The sequence below is a fragment of the Eurytemora carolleeae genome, unplaced genomic scaffold (assembly GCF_000591075.1).
Source record: "Eurytemora carolleeae unplaced genomic scaffold, Eaff_2.0 scaffold630, whole genome shotgun sequence".
Lineage (NCBI taxonomy): Eukaryota > Metazoa > Arthropoda > Copepoda > Calanoida > Temoridae > Eurytemora > Eurytemora carolleeae.
Window position 1 is genome coordinate 1 of NW_019396665.1, and position 20,019 is coordinate 20,019.

Sequence of the window (20,019 nt, forward strand, 5' to 3'; positions counted from 1 at the left end):
ATAATTGTTTCAAGAATCCTACATATGTTAAAGTAGATAGAAGAATAAATGTCAAAAATAAATTCAAATATCAAAGACGACTTTCAAGTCGTCTTCCTATTGTCATGTATCGTGGGACACCCTGTATATAAATAAATGAACAACTGAAATTTTTTTAACCACGAATAGCGAATATATTCTTATTAAATTAATAGAAAGTAAATGATATAAGTTCCTGTAAAGATCAAAAAACGCAAGGATGAAAATCTTCAGTTTTCTCAAAACTAAAATTCGAAAAGAAAAAGCTCAAGCATGAACATAAAATTCGAAAAGAACCCCCTGCAGCTTGAGGATGAGCACAAACAGCTTCTCCTAAACCTGGCCATATTTGTATGAAATTTAAATTTGTCTCCATTTTACATTTTGCCGTACGATGGTTCATTAGAATCATGAATCTATTAAAAGAAGGGAAAAGAATAAGCTTACCAAAGCACAAAAAAATGTATAGAAACCCTATCATTTCACAAAACAGGATAGAAATAAAAATAATACTGGAACCAAAAATCAAATTTTATGCCAATTATCTCCCCCTTTTCCTTCTCTCTTTCTTTTTTCGTTTCCTTCTTTTCATTATTTCATTTTCTTCTTTTTTGTCTCAGAAAGTGTGCCCCCCCTTCGGAGGTAAAAGGGGGGGACGTACCCCTGTGCCCCCCTCGATAGCTACGGGCATGTATTATCATGGATTATCTGCAAGCTTTAACACTAAAACCGAACAAAATACGCAAATAATACTCAAAAAACCTAGTAATTTCTAAATGCAAATTTTTATGTTAGCCTAATACGATTTATAAAAATGATTTTTTTTTCTGATTTGCTCCGAACATCGCAATTCAAAGTTTTAAACGATCTAATATGATGTGGGATACCCTGTAAGGCTGTATTTATATATATAGTTAATTATAGTTAAAAACTTGAATATAAGTGCTTGACATGCCTTGACATAACTCAACACAATATTATTAAATATACATAATTTATTCATTGCTTTAACTCAACACAATGTTATTAAATATACATAATTTATTCTTTGCTTTAACTCAACACAATGTTATTAAATATACATAATTTATTCTTTGCTTTAACTTAACACAATGTTATTAAATATACATAATTTTTTCTTTGCTTTAACTCAACACAATGTTATTAAATATATATAATTTATTCATTGCTTTAACTCAACACAATGTTATTAAATATACATAATTTATTCTTTGCTTTAACTCAACACAATGTTTTTAAATATACATAATTTATTCATCAATTTAACTCAACACAATGTTATTAAATATATAAAATTTATTCTTTGCTTTAACTCAACACAATGATATTAAATATATATAATTTATTCATCACTTTAACTTAACACGATGTTATTAAATATATATAATTTATTCATAGCTTTAACATAACACAATGTTGACAATGATATATAATGCATTTTACACAACCTGTTTTTTATGTTTAAAAGAAAAAATTTCAAATCTTTTTAACCTATGTTACCCCTGGTACATAGACTTTAGGATAGTTTTAGAAGTATTTTATCTGTTCAGTTTTAAACCATGAAAAATGAAATTTATAAAATGTATAAAAATATAGAACAAAATCTTCAAATTGAGCAAAAATATTAAAAAAAAACATTTTTATAAGAGTGAAATAAACATCTAAATAACTTAACTGTTTAACTATTTTTGGAGCTTTGGGACGGGCCCCTAGCCAGGATTTTCCCAAAGGGGGGTGTAAAGGGGGATTGTCAAAGCATTGACTCAGGGTCACCAAGTGAAACGTTGTGAAGGAGGTGTAGAAAATTTTTGTATAACTTTAGTAATTTTAGCTTGAATTTTATGTTATGTAGATTATTATCTAATATTTGACGTACTATAAAGTTACGACACAAAATTTTAGCTTGAACTTGACATATTTTGTAATTTTGGTATTAAAAATAGTAATTGTAGCTTGAGTTTTATGTTATGTAGATTAAATTCTAATTTGAATTTGATGTTTTGTATGATACACCGAAAATTTTCATAATTTATTTTTCATCAAAAATTTTACAATATCTGATGACAGAAAGTGTTGATAATTTTTATATTACAACTCTGCAGTTCTTCCACCTTCACGCGATCACGGATTTTGAATTGTCTGTGGAAAATATTAAAACTGAGGTAATGTAATGTAATACAGGGTGTCCCAAAAACATGGGAATTCAGTGACGAATTCGATATCGTCTTTGTTATGAATTAGCATTGTAATACTTAATTTTAAAAGCCATGATATTATTATGTCTGCTAGAGTTTATTTTATTAAAAGGGTAAAAGACTCTAAAGATGTGTTTATAATGTCTCCGTAAGATGAACAGTAAAGACGGACAAGTTTACTCTATTCTATGCTGCAATTTTCATGTTTTACGAAGTACAAACGAAGCAGTCAAAACATACTCAAACAAAATGTGAACATAGCAGACGAAACTCTTACTGATTACAGCTTTCTCAGTAGGTATCGCTACTAAATCAAAGAATTGTTTAAAAAGACGATATCAAATTCGTCGCTGAATTCCCATGTTTATTGGGACACCCTGTACATATTAGTTTCATTGTTTATATGTAGATATATCGACATATGCGAAAGAACAAACCAGTTCGATCAGAAAATCTTACCTCCGGACAGATATTTTTCTTAAAAGGTTTAATTTGGTCTGAACAGCTTTAATAAACTATTGTTTTGTATAAACATGCACACAGTGACTATACAAAATACAGAATGAAAATAATTTTTGAACACTTTGAATACTAAAATCTCAATATTTTGGAGAAGATTATATCAAGCAATTTATGTAAAAGAGGAGTGGGGTGCAAATTCGTCGGTACACCCCCATTTTAGGAGAAAGGGGGTGCACTTGACCCCTTGCACCCCCACCTTGATACGGGCATGTGGGGGGACGGGGGGGGGGTGGTAATAATGGGATATTACTTTAAATATTTGAACTAACTATTTAATAATTTTTTCAATATCAGCGACCCTTGCCCCTTCTCCCCTCCCCAAGAAAAAAAATTAGAAATAAAATCATTTCGAGAAATCAATGAAAAAGTTTACACAATTTGTAAAATAAAATGAATATCAATAAACCCCGCCCCTCCAAAAACAAAAATAATAACAATATATATTTGTAAACAAAAGTGAGCATTGTCTGTTTGGTCTTCATTGAGCAGCATTGAGCAACATTAGGCAGCATTGCAGCTTTATGCCTTTTTCTTCTTGATGTAGGACTGAAAAAAAGTAAATAATTGCATGTATTGTATTTTGTTATACTTCGCAAGATTGAGCCATAACAAAAGTACATATAATGTGAGAAAGAGTAAATGTTTAATAAAAATAATGGTAAATAAGCAAATGATGAATAGATGAATAAGATAATAAAAATATATAGATAAATGAATAAATGAATAAATAAATAAGTTCAAAAATAAAAATAAATAAATAATTGAAAAAATGAAAAAATGAAGAAAAAAATGAATTAATACATGAATGAATTAATAAATGAATAAAAGGATGAATAAATGAATGAGTAAATAAAGAAAAAAATATATGAATAAATGATAAAATGAATAAATTAATAAATCAAAAACCAATAAATTAGGAAATGAATAAATGCATAAATGAGAATAAACCTGAATATAGAAGTTAGTAAAGAGAACAAAATAAAGAAGACCATGTCCCAATATAATCCAACAGTAAATCTAAACAAAAAATATAGATTTACAAAACATATAGATTTACAAAAAATATAGATTTACAAAAAATATAGATTTACAAAAAATATAGATTTACAAAAAATATAGATTTACAAAAAATATAGAATTACAAAAAATATAGATTTACAAAAAATATAGAATTACAAAAAATATTGAATTACAAAACATATAGATTTACAAATAATGTGATGAACTAGCTTGTGAACCCGGCGCTGCCCAGATTAAGTATAGTTAATCACACCGTTTACCCGCACTAGGTCGATTTTACCGGTAAACAAATATTTTCTAAAAAAGTCGACCAACTCAACTTATAATCTCAAAACCAGGCTATGAACATTCCCATGGTTCTCCCGATCAACATTTGAGGCAAATCGGTCCAGGTGTTCCTGAGTTAGGATCGGACAAACAAACAAACAGACAAACAGAGATTAAAACTTAATATATACATACAAATATATGAAAAAAACTAAAAATATTTTAAAAATTCGTAATCTCGGAGTATTTTTTTTTTCATCGAACTCTTTGCACTTACAGAAAACCGTTTTTGATTCTTATATTTTTTCAATTTTAACTTATCTTATTAAAAAGCTTTTACAAAGAACAAAAATGTTTTGAATTTTCAAAAATAAAGTAGCTTTTTTCTTAGTATTGCATCAATACTATCAATACTATCAGAGCTACAAGGTCACAAAGCCGTACTATTAATATTGCATTGACCTTCTTCTTCTGTGTATAGTTCAGTGTGCAGTATGGCAATATATCATTAATATTTGCAGAGTGGCGATTTTTGTGTAGTATATTTGTTGACATTTTTTAGTTAAAAACAAATTAAAATCTCACTCGGACCTCTGCCCCTTTCGTAAAAGTAAATTCAACCTATATGAAGAATAAAGTCTAATCGCGTAAACCTTGTTGCACCAGCTAGTGCTGTCCATAGAGCTAGGTACAGTACTAGGACCGGAAAGGTTGACCCGGTTCGGAAATTCAAATGTACTACGGCTGCCCGTGCCCAATGTACAGGGTTAACCCCAAAGGATGAGACTGTAAAGAGGACTCCATGACTCTAAAAATATGACGATTTAAAGCTTTATTTTGGTTCCTGCATTTAAGTTAGTACTCTGATGGTTTACTAAATGATGAAGCACAGAAATTAGCCAGTTTTATCCTAAAAATGAACCATGATCATGCAAGAAACGGACTAAACCAATTTCGCACAATCGTCTCTGAAGTCTCATCTTCATTGTGGGTAACCCTGTATATATTTATCAACAACTTCCCAGTTTTTACTAGACTTGAAATCACAATTTTTTTGTCAATATTATTTATTATAATATAACCCACCAACCCAAGATTCGTAACTTGACAAACGAAACGAAAATTAACGAATTATTTGAACTAACGAATTTGAATTTTAAATTCTATAATTCTTGCCTTGTAAGTTGTAATTTGATTGTCGATTAACACTATCAACGGCCAATTAATTTATAAGTGAACTATTAATATAGTAACTTTCCTTTTCCTTTCTGAGAACTGGGGGGAATACCTATATAGCAACTTTTCTTTTCCTTTCTGAGAACTGGGGGGAATACCTATATAGTAGCTTTCATTTTCCTTTCTGAGAACTGGGTGGAATAACTATATAGCAACTTTCCTTTTCCTTTCTCAGAACTGAGGGGAATACCTATATAGCAACTTTCATTTTCCTTTCTGAGAACTGGGGGGAATACCTATATAGATTTTTTCCTTTTCCTTTCTGAGAACTGGGGGAAATACCTATATACTATATAGTAACTTTCCTTTTTCCTTTCTGAAAACTGGGGAAAGTATCTATATAGCGTTTTTCATTTCCTTTCTGAGAACTGGGGGGAATACCTCTATAGTAGCTTTATTACTTTAATTTTCCTTTCTGAGAACTGGGGTGATATCTATATAGTAACTTTCATTTTCCTTTCTGAGAACGGGGGGGGGAATATCTTTATAGCAACTTTCCTTTTATTTTGAGGTGTTCAATGTTTTCTAAACCTTTACTGATGATGGACTGCTGCAGATATTTAGTCTTATAATTCAATAATTGAAAAATTGTCAAGACGACATTTTATAAATTCGTACGATGTTTCCAAACTTCTGGGTTAAACTCACCTTAGGATAGTCACACTCGATGAAGAGAGGTTGAAGAGCGTGGATAAAGAAGACGACAAACTGAATCATCTGAAGTTTTGTGAGATACCGTTTCCACCAGAGATACGGAGTTACCTAAATAGAAATTTGAATAATAAAATAGTGCGTTTTTCAGCGATCTTTTAGACTTTTGTGCAATAAATGAATAAATATCGGAAATACCACACAACATCTATACATTACATCATATACATTGTAAAAAAATTATCCAAAAATGATCACGTTCATGTTTTTGGGTCGTTTTTAGCATAAATTTGGTGCGAAATTATGCAGAGTTATGACAAATTATGCGAAATTATGGCAAATTATGAGTTATGACAAAGTATGCCAAATTATAACAAACTTTGACAAATTATGCCAAATTATGCAAAATTATAACAGATTATGCCAAATTATGCAAAATTTTGACAAATTATGCCAAATGTATGCCAAATTATGCCAAATTATACAAAATTATGACAAATTATGACAAATTATGCCAAATTATAACAAATTATGCCAAATAATGCCAAAATTTTAACAAATTATGCCAAATTATGCCAAGTTATGACAAGTTATGCAAAATTATGCCAAATTATGACAGATTATGCCAAATTATGCAAAATTTTGATAAATTATGCCAAAATATGCCAAATTTTGACAAATTATGCCAAATTATCCCAAATTATGGCAAATTATGGCAAATTTTGACAAATTATGCCAAATTATGCCAAATTATGCCAAATTATGCCAAAATATGCAAAACTATGCAAAATTATGCTAAAGTATGCCAAATTTTGACAAATTATGCCAAATTATGTCAAATTATTCCCCGTTATGCCAAATTATGCCAAATTATGCCAAATCATGCCTAATTTTGACAAATTTATGCCAAATTCTGACCATGAAAGAAAATATAGGCAAAAAAACCAGCCAACTGAAAACACGTCAATGCTTAAATTATACCTTAGGTCCTAGAGCTGCAAGGAAGTAGTACAGATACATAACTACATGTATTCCACTGTTTAGAAAACCACAGAATGTAGTGTGTCCTCCTATTAGATGGTTTGCAATATAAAAATATTGAAATAACAAATCAAATTATTATTATTTATGCTTTGAATAATATAATATCACAAAAAAAAGTAAAAAATGCTTTTTTAAAACCCTTATTTTTTATTTTACTCCAAATTAGAAGAATAATCCTGAGAAGTAAAAAAATGCTAGTTTTTCACTGTAACTAAATAAAAAATAAAAAATCAGAATTGTCTAGAAAACTGTAGAATAGGAAGACAACATTAAATTAATGTGCATTTTGTACAGGGTGTGCCACGAAACATGAAAATAGCAAGACGACTTGAGAGTTGTCTTGAACTTTTAATTGATTAGTGACCCTGTAGCTTTACTAATATATTATTAAATCAATTGGGTCTGTTTACACTGCACAACTGCTTCATACGTTCATTGAACTATAACTGAGTCTAAAAGTCAACTTCCTATTCCAGAGTTTTCTGGTTACCACAGTATTAAAATTTTACTTTGACGAAAAATAATTGCAACATCCCTCCGACAAATCTTGGACCAAACCAAACGAAGATCGGAAGCCCGCCATGATGAACAACATGGAGGGTAGACAGGTGACTGCAACAAATAAGACTATTTTTTAAACTGCTTCGCTTGAGCAACAATGGTGAAGATATCGTCGTTTTTAAATCTTTAAACTGATGAATTCTATAAAATAGGTCTAATCAAATTTGAATTATAAATCGATTTTTCTCTTTTTGATTTTCATTTTAACTGATTATTTTCAATTGTGGTTTTACTTCAAAAATTACATGCGCATTTCTGCTGCAGAAATGATCAAAACACGCGTAATACAAAAAATACTGCGATATCTTCCACACTATTAATTAGTTAAAGGTGTTTATGCAGTACCATTGGATATCGGACATGCTCATCTTTTATAAAACTAAAAGAAATTGCCAAAGAGAATAGATAAGTATAGAGTGGAATTAAGTCAAAAAAAGTGTAAAGCCACCATTTTGTAGTACTGTTTCTATACTGCAGGTGTACTTCACACATTTGTGCTAAAAAACCTTCTGGGCCCTGGAACATCTTTTTTATAGAAAAAATTTAAAAGAAATCTCTGACAACCTGTCATGTATTCCAGAGTTCATTTCAGCAAACTTTACTTTACATTTCTGATCTGAGTTCATTTAAGCACAAACTTAATAAAAAGAAGAAATTAAAATGGATATGTACAGGGATCATACGCTATTATTAAAATTTACTACGTATAATTTGTGAACATTGACATGAATTATACTCTTTGAACTCCTTTTCAGGCTGAAAGGGACTGAGCAATGTTTACCGAGGCAAAGGCCCATTTCCAGTTTAATTCCGATCTTTTCTCCCTGGTTTTACTTCAGTAAAAATGCGCAAGTCACTTTCGTTATAGAGAACCAACAGTTGAAGAATAATCTGTTTTTAAAATTATAAACATGAATATAAAATTCATGGTTGATCAGATAAAGGTTTTAAGGGTACTGTTATGGATTAGACTGGTCAATCTATGAAAGCAAGATTAATTAAAATTACGTTAACATTCCCTTTAATTTTTTAGCATTTGCGTCTTCACCTGAACTTTTTCCTGAGCACAAAGAAAAATGAATCAAAGAAATCCAAGAACTTTGAGATAAAATACCAATAGGTTACATTCAAAGCTGCTTCTCCTGCAGAACTGAAATAGAAAATTGAAAATGTTTAATCAACCAGAGGCCGAATTTAAAGAATTTGAGCCGCGGCTTAATTATGGTTTGGTTTCACTTTAAATTGTATCAAATGTCTTTAAATTCGGCCTCAGGGTTATTTACAAAGAATGAGACTGTAAAGACGATCTGAAAATTTTAAAATATGACGAATTCAAGGTTAATATATTTTTTTTTGCCTCGAATTAGGCTTTGAGCATAGTTTGTTTCTTGATCTGGCAAAGCAAGAAACCGGTTTACAGTTGCAGGGAATATTGAATATATGAAAGTCGTCTCTGAAGTCTCATCCTTTGTGGGTAACTTTGTATAAATCAAACAATCCCAGGAAGAAATTATGTTCTTAATCCAGAGTTGTTAGTCCAACGTTTATGTTAATTAGTTAAAATTGGTTTGTTCGTGCAAATAGATTAATTTTCTTTCCTGTATTTTTATTCAATCATTAATAGTGATTTAGAAGAAGAAACTAAAGAGATTAAGATAAATAAACTAAAGGGATTAAGAACAAGGAATAAAGGGATTAAGAAGAAGAACTAGAGGGATTAAGAAAAAGGAAAAAAAGGAATTAAGAAGAATGAAATAAAGGGATTAAGAAGAAGAAACTAGAGGGATTAAGAAGAAGGAAAAAAAGAGATAAAGAAGAATGAAATAAAGGGGTTAAGAAGAAGAAACTAGAGGGATTAAGAAGAAGGAAAAAAAGGGATTAATAAGAATGAAATAAAGGGATTTAGAAGACGAAACTAGAGGGATTTAGAAGAAGGAAACAAAGGAATTAAGAAGAAGAAAATAAAGAGATTAAGAAGAAGGAAATAAAGGAATTAAGAAGAAGAAAATAACGGGATTAAGAAGAAGGTTTTAAAGGGATTTAAAAGAAGAGAAAAGTTACTTAGAGGAAGAAAATACAGCCATTTAGAAGAAGAATATAAAGTGATATAAAATAAGAAAATTTAGAGAATTAAATGCGAAAATACACATGTTTTAGAAGAAGAAATAAAGTGAATGAGGAGAAGAAAAAAGTTAGGTAGACAAAGAAAAAAGATTAATTTAGTGTCAATTTGTTAAATAAAACACCTGTTTGAATAATCGATTGGTTGACATCGCCAGTTGTATGGACCAAACCATAGAAGCCCGGCCTAAATAATACAGTGGTCAGCGTTAATATCAACACAAAGAAGACGACTTTATACTTAAGTTGTGATTTCTTACAAGATTTTAAATTACAAGTTTTACGAGTAAGCAAAAACATGAAAAGTCGTCTTAATTCTATTGAAAACAACACCGACTGTTTTAGTTGTGAATACTACAGGGAAGAAGGAAGAATTTATAAAATAACGAGGAGAAGGTAGAACTACGCAGATAGTGTTAAACAGGGAAATGTGTGGTTTCAAGGGGGGTTTAGCCCCCCCCCCCTTGAAATATGATTGTTTACACTCATGTTAAAAATATTACCTTATAAAGCAACCATGAGTTGAATATTGCTTGAAATATGATTGTTTACACTCATGTTAAAAATATTACCTTATAGAGCAACCATGAGTTAAATATTGCTTGGAACAGATTGTAAACAAGCATTACTTTCTTCAGTTCAAACGGTTCCCTAGAATATAGAGCGACTTCTATACAGATTACACATATTACAGATTACAGATTACAGATCACAGAATACAGATTACACAGAGAACAGATTACAGATTACAGATTACACAGAGAACAGATTACAGATTACAGATTACACAGAGAACAGATTACAGATTACAGATTACAGATTACAGATTACAGATTACAGATTACAGATTACAGATTACAGATTACAGATTACAGATTACAGATTAGAGATAAGAGATTGCAGATTACACAGAGAACAGATTACAAATTACAGATTACAGATTACAGATTACAGATTACAGATTACAGATTACAGATTACAGATTACAGATTACAGATTACAGATTACAGATTACAGATTACTGATTACAAATTACAGATTACAGATTACAGATTACAGATTACACAGATTACACAGATTACACAGATTACACAGATGACAGATGACAGATGACAGATGACAGATGACAGATTACAGATTACTCAAAATCCAACTTAAAAATTCATGCAATATAAATTGCAATATTAATAGTTTACAAAATGTACTATAGAATAGTACTAGATTTATATTGTGTGGGGTAAGCAACAATGAATGAAATAGCGTGAGAAAAAGAAATTAACGCTTAATTAACATTGCTGATTGTGCACTGTGTGCAGGTTTACGGGCTGTTTAGTGTTTATAGCCTAACATGAATTAATGCAATTTTACTTTAAAGGGACTGTACATTAAAATATGGCAATACCAATTTTACAACGATATCTTTAAAGCGTTGTCTGATCAAATATGAATTAGAATTAGATTTTGTTTCTTCTAATTGTTTATTTTCCTTTGCGGTTAATCTGCGAATATGACTTGCGCATTTCTTGCTTAAAAGAAGCAAGGGAGACTCTCACATAAATATTAAACACTTTCCGCTTTTTTAATGGATTAAGGTTTCAAGGGTACCGTTGTAAATCGGGAATTGCCATCTTTGTATGGAGGGTCACTTAAAATTTTGCTTACAGTCCCTTTAAATACATTTAAAGACTATTTATTTCAGAAGAATTTGATCAGTCTAATATTTGATCAGATAAAGGAATAAGACTGTAAAAACGACTTGAAACTTTAAAGATATTACGATTCCAAGGTCAACTTTAAAGATATTACGATTCCAAGGTCAACTTTAAAGATATTACGATTCCAAGGCTTGGATAAGTCATGAAATGGCTGATATTTGACAAAGAAAGGCACAATTTTACATGGAATCATGAAAATGAAGAATCAGAAAAAATTCGTACGCTCGTCTCTGAAGTCTCATCCTTTGTCACGTGGTTAACCCAGCACAGGGGAATCCATAAAATGGAGAAAAAATTTTCTTTCTTAAATTTGATCGCAATGCTGTAATTTGTGGAGGATTTTTTTTAAAGTTTGCGTTAAACATCTTAGACAAGTTAGAACAGCTTCTTTTTAATTCAAGTGTAAGAGAAAATACTGATCTATAATCATGAAATAAATGTAGTAATACTGCAGGACCGATTTCGTTGAATTTGAGCTAGGTAGTTGAGCAATCTACCGGCGGTTCTAATCTTAAATCATCGATTCAAAGCTAATCAACGATTCAAAATTAAACCTGACAGTAGGTAATTCAGCCATTTCTCCAATTCATTAACTTCGGTCCCTGGTTTTATGTACAATTTTACCTGTTTTTCATGTACCAAGGACCAAGGAAGCGAACTGTACAATTGCATTTGAAAAATTAAGAAAATAATTTGACAATTGCTATTACGAAAATATAAGCTAGTGCTTTAGTATTCGAAATAAAAATATGTCTAGAACTAAAAAAGTGATTTATTGTGGTAAAATCTGTGCCCATGGCGGTGTGACTTTCCAAAATTAATCCAGTCTTGGAAGCAAGTTTTTATAGCACGGTTGATCAATGTGAGTGTCAATCATAAAAAAGAAAGATTGTCTCAAACTTCTTTGGATTTGGATTTTGTGAATTTTAAACGTCCTAAATCCCTGCCAAAATATCCACGCACAATTTCAAAGTCCTTGTCTTATTGAAAAGAAAGAACAGAGACGACAATCAAGACAAAGCAATTATATTTACTTAAAATTGTATAGAATTAAATTATTAAGTGAAATAAGTCTGTTTACACTGCGAAACTAGTGCGTCTCATGTTCATTATTACTTGGATTTGAAAGTCGTCTTCCTATTTCAGAGTTTTCTGGTTCTAACTGTATTAAGACTATTTTTATCCTAGTGCATTGTTCCTATAGCGTAGTAGGATGCTGATAGACAGAGTGTCGGCCAAATAGAGGTCATCAGAAACCAGCCATCAGATCTAGTATCCCTGGAATATATTATTATCAGATCTGGTATCCCTGGAATATATTATTATCAGATCTGGTATCCCTGGAATATATTATTATCAGATCTGGTATCCTTGGAACATTTTATTATCAGATTTGGTAGCCCTAGAATATACTATTATCAGATCTGATATCCCTAGAATATATTATCATCAGATCTGGTATCCCTGGAATATATTATTATCAGATCTGAAACAAAATTCGATTTCCATTGATTTTTGAAAATCCACGATTTTTTTTTTATAAAATTCGCGATTTTTTGTTTTACGATAAGAAAATGTTAAAAATTGAAATAGAAGATAGGCGCAAAGCGCCCTAAAAGCCTAAATGAATTTTCATGTACAAATTATCAAAAAGGCTGGTTAATGTCCAATTTTCTTTGTCCACCAGAAAATCAAAATTCAAACTCAGGGCGTCGTCATTCAAAAATGTCCATCTCAGGGTTTCGTCATTTACAAATTTCCATTTCAGTGTTTTGCCATTCATAAATTTCCACCTCAGGGCTTCGTTATTTATAAGTTTTCATCTTAGGGCTTTCATCATTTCTAAAATTTCATCTTAGGGCTTCGTCCTTCCGAACTCTTCATCTCAGGGCTTCGTCATTCATAAATTATTCATCTCAAGGCTTCGTCATTCATTTTCTATCTTAGGGCTTCGTCAATTATAAATTTTTATCTTAGGGCTTTGATATTCATAAACTATCTTAGGGCTTCGTCATTCATAAATTTCTATCTCAGGGCTTCGTCAATCATAAATTTCTATCTTAAGGCTTCGTCATTTATAAATTTTCATCTCAAGGCTTCGTCATTCATAAATTTCTATCTTAGGGCTTCGTCATTCATAAATTTCTATCTTAGGGCTTCGTCAATTATAAATTTTTATCTTAGGGCTTTGATATTCATAAATTTCTATCTTAGGGCTTCGTCATTCATAAATTTCCATTTCAAGGCTTCGTCATTTATGACTTTTCATCTCAAGGCTTCGTCATTTATAAGTTTCCATCTCAGGGCTTTGTCATTCATAAATTTCCACCTTAAGGCTTCCTCATTTATAAAGTTTCATCTCAAGGCTTTGTCATTCATAAATTTCCATCTAAAGGCTTTGTCATTCCCAAATTTTCATCTCAAGGCTTCGTCATTCATAAATTTCTATCTCAGAATTCTTCATAATTCTTCATCTCAGGCCTTATTCATTCATAAGTTTTCATCTCAGGGCTTCGTGTATCTGGAGAGGATGTTATTATCGNGAAAAAAGTATTTATATACATTTAGAATAAGTAAATTAAATATTCTTTTGTTAATTCCTTTAAAAGCGTGACATTTGATAAATTACTAGAAATAAGCAACATTTTTCTCCCCCCTTCTATACTCTACTAGCTGAAGTGCCCGGCGTTGCCCGTGGAATTTGAAAAACACTTAAAAAATGAATTTTGAAAAAAAAATTAAATTCCCCACCCTTTTTCTTTGCCTTTATTACCCCCCTGGTTACTCAACAAATTTTAGCATATTTGTCCAGCTATACCTGACATTTATTTATGAGCGAAAATAGGGTTCCAAGTTTACAACAACAAAGAAAGATACTTTATAGACGACCAAAATCTTTGTAAACAGAACGAGTTTCAGGTTTAATTGTCGTAGATTTTGTTTTTAATTGATGTAATTAATGATTTTGAAAAGAAAGGTAAAGAAAACAGTGCATAAAAGTTCAAAGGATGCATGATCTGAACCAGTCCAAGGATTGCCTGGTGGAGTGTGAAACCGTACCAGCCCGTCTACTGTACCCAGTATATGGGGTTGTCCCGGTTATAACGTTTCCATTAAAATCTTTCTTTCTCATTTGTATAATTTGTTTCATTTTTTGTGGGTTTACAATAATTGTCTTCTTTTTTTAAGAACTGAGTTTTTGCCACTAACTCAAATTACCTAATCTCTGTATCTTTGTAACCCAATGTCGTAGACCTTTGATATTTCAAACTAAGAATTCTGTTATATCAAATAATCTACGTTTGAAATATCATAGGTTTACACCATGAGGTTGCAAAGTTAAAGGAATTAGACAATTTGAGTTTGTGACAAAGACTCAATCTATTTCACCTAAATATATTGTTTTCCACTTAAACTGTCTCAGGGCTGGTTTATGACTGGTGGGGGTTTAAGTAGTTCAATCCAGTATTGAAAAAACGTCTGACATTTATTTGTTAATTTCTGTCAATTTTAAAGATTTTTCCCGATCTTTAAACCTTTCATTTTTTACCGTCCAACTGCAAGGAGAAGGTATAATGCTACATTACTGGTACATTGTGCTACATTAAGCTACATTATGCTGCATTATGCTACATTATGCTACATTAAGCTACATTATGCTACATTACTGGTACATTATGCTACAATATGCTACATTACTGGTACATTGTGCTACATCATGCTACATTATGCTACATTATGCTACATTATGCTACATTACTGGTACAACTTTGTGACCTTACAGCTCCAGTAGCTCTGATTTTACGCACAAGTAGGGGACTAGCAAATTTATCCGGTTATTTATTAGAAATTCAAAACATTATTGTTCATCTCAATAGCTCTTGAATCACAGGAAGTATGATTGAAAACATTTGAGATTTCAATCTTATGATTTACTTTAGTCTAACTAGCCCTGTCTAAAGGTTATTGATAAACTGAATCTAGTTATCAGTCTCTATGCGGAACTATCCAAGCAAAACCAGGCTGATAAAAACATGCATAGTGCAGATTCAAGCTGAGAACCAGATACAACTTTATAGCACAGTAATTGCAATTGATGAGGTAATTTCAATAGGCCCTATATTATAGACTGGCATGCACGTTTCACAGCAGTACCCTATACACCTATGTCTCTATATAAAGATGACGTGAGTGAACACCTTCAAAAACCAACAAAAACGATACCAAAACCTTACTAACCTCTAATTTTGATCTTTTACTTATAACCCTGAAGTTTTAATCTAGACCTATAAGTTTAGCGTGACACCAATTGAGAATTTTAATTTGGTGTAATTTCCTAGAGGACGATTTCTGGACTCTCCCCCCGCCTCCCCCTCGGGACCACCCATCCCCCCCTCCTATCAATTTTGTACATGGATCTCATATGTAGCCTGTCTTAGCCACAGCGCTCGGCCCCTTCTACCCGCAGCGATTGGCCCAGAAATTGTCTTAACCCAACCTAACCTAAAATAATTTAAAATAAATAATAATAATTTTGCTGAAAATTACTGGTCATGTACAAACCTTTAATTAGGACCTGTATTTTAGCGTGACATTATCGATAACAAACCTGAGACAACTGATGTAAATAGTACAAGATGTGTAAAAAAAATCGCACATTCAATAAACCATGGAATTTCTGAATGCATCAAACTTTGGTCCCCATGGCCCCCTAAGGTCCCCAAGGGGCCTCCTAAGGCCCCTAGGTTTCCCGTAACCTAAGGCTAATATATTGAACAATATATATGATAACCTACAACACTCTCCGCTGAAAGTAAGAGCCTAAACTTGGAGGTCTTAACTCTTTAATTTAAGAAATCAGAAAACAAAAAGAGAACGTGAAGAAACCACATGAAACAATATTTCTTAACCTCATTCAAGAAACTGGGTTTCATTACGACACTCTTCAGTTTCGGGCTCAGGGTTTATAACCATAGTTAACCTAATAACCTACCGGCCCCTGACACACGCATATTGTGGTGCTAGACGGTTACCAAAATATATCTTCTAACCCTAATTTCTGCCCCTTAGTGTACCAACTCTATGATTGGGTACACTTTCTACCATCAAACATAAATAACTGGATCTTCAATATACGGTGAAAAATGCTTGTTTTATCGTACAACGAAAACCTGATAAAAAGGTAAAATCTGGAAGCAAAGTCAACTTAAATCTTCTAATCCATTTATCTTAACAACCCAATGTCGTAGCCCTTTGATATTTCAAACAAGAAATTCTGTAAGATCAAAGATTGAAATGCAAGGACGGCTCCAGGATTTCAGATAGGGGGGAATGAATACTTTTTACCCCTTCCTCTGTAATCTTATAACAAAATTCCCCCCCCCCCCCTCTAATTCTAGAAAGTTCTATTTACTCTACTGAAATTTCAGTTTCTTTTACCTTTAAGTACAGGGTAGGCAAATGTCTTAATAATCCATTATTTATATTATTATATTATATTTTTATCGATTAAACTTTATACATTAACATTATACATAACAGAAAACTCTGAAATAGGAAGACGACTTTTAAACTCAAGTTAGGACTTAAACTAGTTCAATGATCATTAGACATATTGTATAATGTAAATAGGCCATTTTCATTTAAATTGTGCTTTGCTAAGTTACTCGTAAAAATATTTGCCTTGTAACAACATCAAAACGCTTAAGTATTGCTATAATGTCGTCTTTCTATTCCATTGTTTTCTGGTTATCACTGTATCATATCATATTATTCTAATGAAGGGAGAATTATTTTTTATTTCCTGCTATTAATACTGATCTTCAGTAAATAATGCTTCCTGGAGGAAGAAAAAAATGGAATTACAGAAGATATTACATTTTTAAAAAATACTCTACTATCAAAGGGACTTTCGTTGGGATCCCATGTGACAGTACATGTCCTGTTTGTAACCGATAAACGTCAAAACATCAAACACAATTTGCCTGATAATCAAAGAAAAAAATCGATAAAAATCAAAAATATAAAAGTTACAATTTCCTCTTGAAATTATGTAACTGTCTCTTTAAACAGTTAAAATCTCTTGAAATTATGTAACAGTCCTTTAAACAGTTAAAATCTGTGGACATTATGTAACAGTCCCTTTAAACAGTTAAAATCTCTTGAAATTATGTAACAGTCCCTATAAAACGGTTAAAATCTCTTGAAATTATGTAACAGTCCCTTTAAACAGTTAACATCTCTTGAAATGATGTAACAGTCCCTTTAAACAGTTAAAATCTCTTGAAATTATGTACAGTCTCTTTAAACAGTTGAAATCTCATGAAATTATGTAACAGTCCTTTAAACAGTTAAAATCTGTGGACATTATGTAACAGTCCCTTTAAACAGTTAAATTCTCTTGAAATTATGTAACAGTCCCTTTCAACAGTTAAAATCTCTTGAAATTATGTAACAGTCCCTATAAAACGGTTAAAATCTCTTGAAATAATGTAACAGTCCCTATAAAACGGTTAAAATCTCTTGAAATAATGTAACAGTCTCTTTAAACAGTTAAAATCTCTTGAAACTATGTAACAGTCCCTTTAAACAGTTAAAATCTGTGGAAATTATGTAACAGTCCCTTTAAACAGTTAACATCTCTTGAAATTATGTAACATTCCCTTTAAACAGTTTAAATCTCTTGAAATTATGTAACAGTCTCTTTAAACAGTTAACATCTCTTGAAATTATGTAACAGTCCCTTTAAACAGTTAAAATCTCTTGAAATTATGTAACAGTCCCTTTAAACAGTTAAATTCTCTTGAAATTATGTAACAGTCCCTTAAAACAGTTGAAATCTCTTGAAATTATGTAACAGTCCCTTTAAACAGTTAAAATCCTTTTCTCGAGCTATTGATACAGAGGCTCGGGAACATAGTTTAATAAATAGACAGATAGGCCACTAGATGTAGTCTTTTTATGATTTTGGGGTTTTTCGTTCACAATAACCCTGTGGCAAAAGCCAGAAGGAGTTTCGCGAATGCTGCGTTGTATTACAAGACAGAAAGAGAGCCTGCTCTACGCCGAATGCGCGCAACTCCTTTGGGCCTCATAAATCTTAAAAATACGACATATAGTGTCCGGTATCTGTTGTTATTTGTCTATGGTTGAGAGTATTACGCAACTCATGCAACATTTAGCTTTAATCCAATACATAAATACAGGAATGCATTTTCTCACTCGGAATTTCAAAATGATTCGGAATTTAAAATTTAAAACGTTTTTTCCATTCATTTTGGCGTGCCTTATTGTTCGTGTAAGTTGTCTTTGTTATACGAGGTATTCAGAAGTGAACCCTATGAAGATTTGGGGGGGGGGGGCGTTCCACCCACCCTTGTGTTTTTTTCTGAATAACTTAAAAAAGGCTTACATTAGAACGCTGAAACTTCTTTACCTTTTCAACATAATAGTTGTGAACAAATTTTGCTAACATTTTTTTTTGATGCATAGGGTAGGGTGGAGGACGGTCAAACGGCGGGTCGGTGTTTCAAAAAATCAGAAATGGTTGATAACTTTTTTAATAATCAACCGCAGGGCTAATATTTTATATATTTGAAAAGCCCTTGAAAAATGGATTTAATAACATTTGTCACATGTTAATATTTGTTAATAACAAAATAAAAAAGTCTATATACATGTTCCCTAAGTAGTCCATTGTAGTCAAAATTCAAGGAATATATATTATAATGTATCCCAATGTATATATGTAGTTCTATATTATTCTCTGAAGTCCTGAGTAGTCTCCTAAAACTAGTCCCCTTTGTAATTCACTGTAGTCTCGATTCAAGGATTTATATTATAATGTATCCCACTAGGTGTAGGTCTATATTTTTTTCTGAAGTCCACAGTAGTCTCCTGAGACTATATTTCCCTTTGTGGTCCACAGACTCTATCTTATTATGTATCTCTCTGTATTTGTGGGAGACATGCCAAACACTAGCATAATGCATATAGCTATAATTGTTAATCAAGTAGGGGGGGGGGGGGATTTTAGATAAAAGACAAAACCTAAGTTAAAGTTTGAAAATAAATATTTTCAAGTACTTTTTAAGGGGGGGGCAGGCCACCCCCTGGGGGGCAAGAGGACTACTGCCCGACCCCGTGTACGGGCCTGCCTGTATAAGTAAATACTATAAACTAAATCAGCTAAAACATGCAATTCTGCAAAATTCTGGGTATGGTTTATTCAAACAACCTGTGAAAGAATGTTTAGATTTCTATAAACAATATTTGAATAAGATGGGAAAAATCTAGTTAAACGAACTATATGTGAACCATAAACACCCCTTGTGTTTCTAAATCATGAATTATATTGCGGATTTTTCAGCTGCTGGTTTACACTGTACACTTTTACTTTGGTTCATTCTAAACTTCTCTACTCGGCTTAGATGACCAACAGACACTAAATATCTAAACCATTACAAGCATACTACCAGGGGTAAATATTATAAACAGGAATAATTTATCAACAACAAAAAAAATATAAAGTAATGTTAGTAATTATTATTCTAAATTATTTTCATTTCAGTTTTAGTTTTTTAAGTTGTAAAAAAAATCGTTTTGTGAGTTCGTAAAAAATGTGAAGGTGTTACATAACTGCCCCACAT

The 20,019-nt window shown here is 31.6% G+C and overlaps 1 protein-coding gene across 1 annotated transcript; it reads right to left on the bottom strand.

The window, feature by feature from the left end:
- Positions 1-2,571: 2,571 nt before the first annotated feature.
- Positions 2,572-12,722, bottom strand: LOC111707097 (elongation of very long chain fatty acids protein AAEL008004). The gene is made up of 10 exons (XM_023480096.1): positions 12,570-12,722; positions 11,996-12,029; positions 10,229-10,307; positions 9,782-9,843; positions 8,584-8,685; positions 7,510-7,586; positions 6,912-7,000; positions 5,928-6,041; positions 3,705-3,773; positions 2,572-3,302 (listed from the first exon to the last, which is right to left on the bottom strand). Exons 1-10 carry the CDS (start codon positions 12,619-12,621, stop codon positions 3,276-3,278), a joined length of 705 nt encoding a protein of 234 aa, XP_023335864.1. The 5' UTR covers positions 12,622-12,722; the 3' UTR covers positions 2,572-3,275.
- Between the last annotated feature and the right edge of the window lie 7,297 nt (positions 12,723-20,019).

What these genes read in the sequence shown, in the direction of transcription:
- LOC111707097 (XM_023480096.1), bottom strand. Translation starts at nt 12,621, where the DNA reads ATGACCTCTATTTGGCCGACACTCTGTCTATCAGCATCCTACTACGCT. An exon ending in CCTTGGTACATGAAAAACAG is followed by an intron (nt 10,308 to 11,995) that starts GTAAAATTGTAC and finishes TCTATATTCTAG; the next exon opens with GGAACCGTTTGAACTGAAGA. An exon ending in TTGCAGCTCTAGGACCTAAG is followed by an intron (nt 6,042 to 6,911) that starts GTATAATTTAAG and finishes ATTTCTATTTAG; the next exon opens with GTAACTCCGTATCTCTGGTG.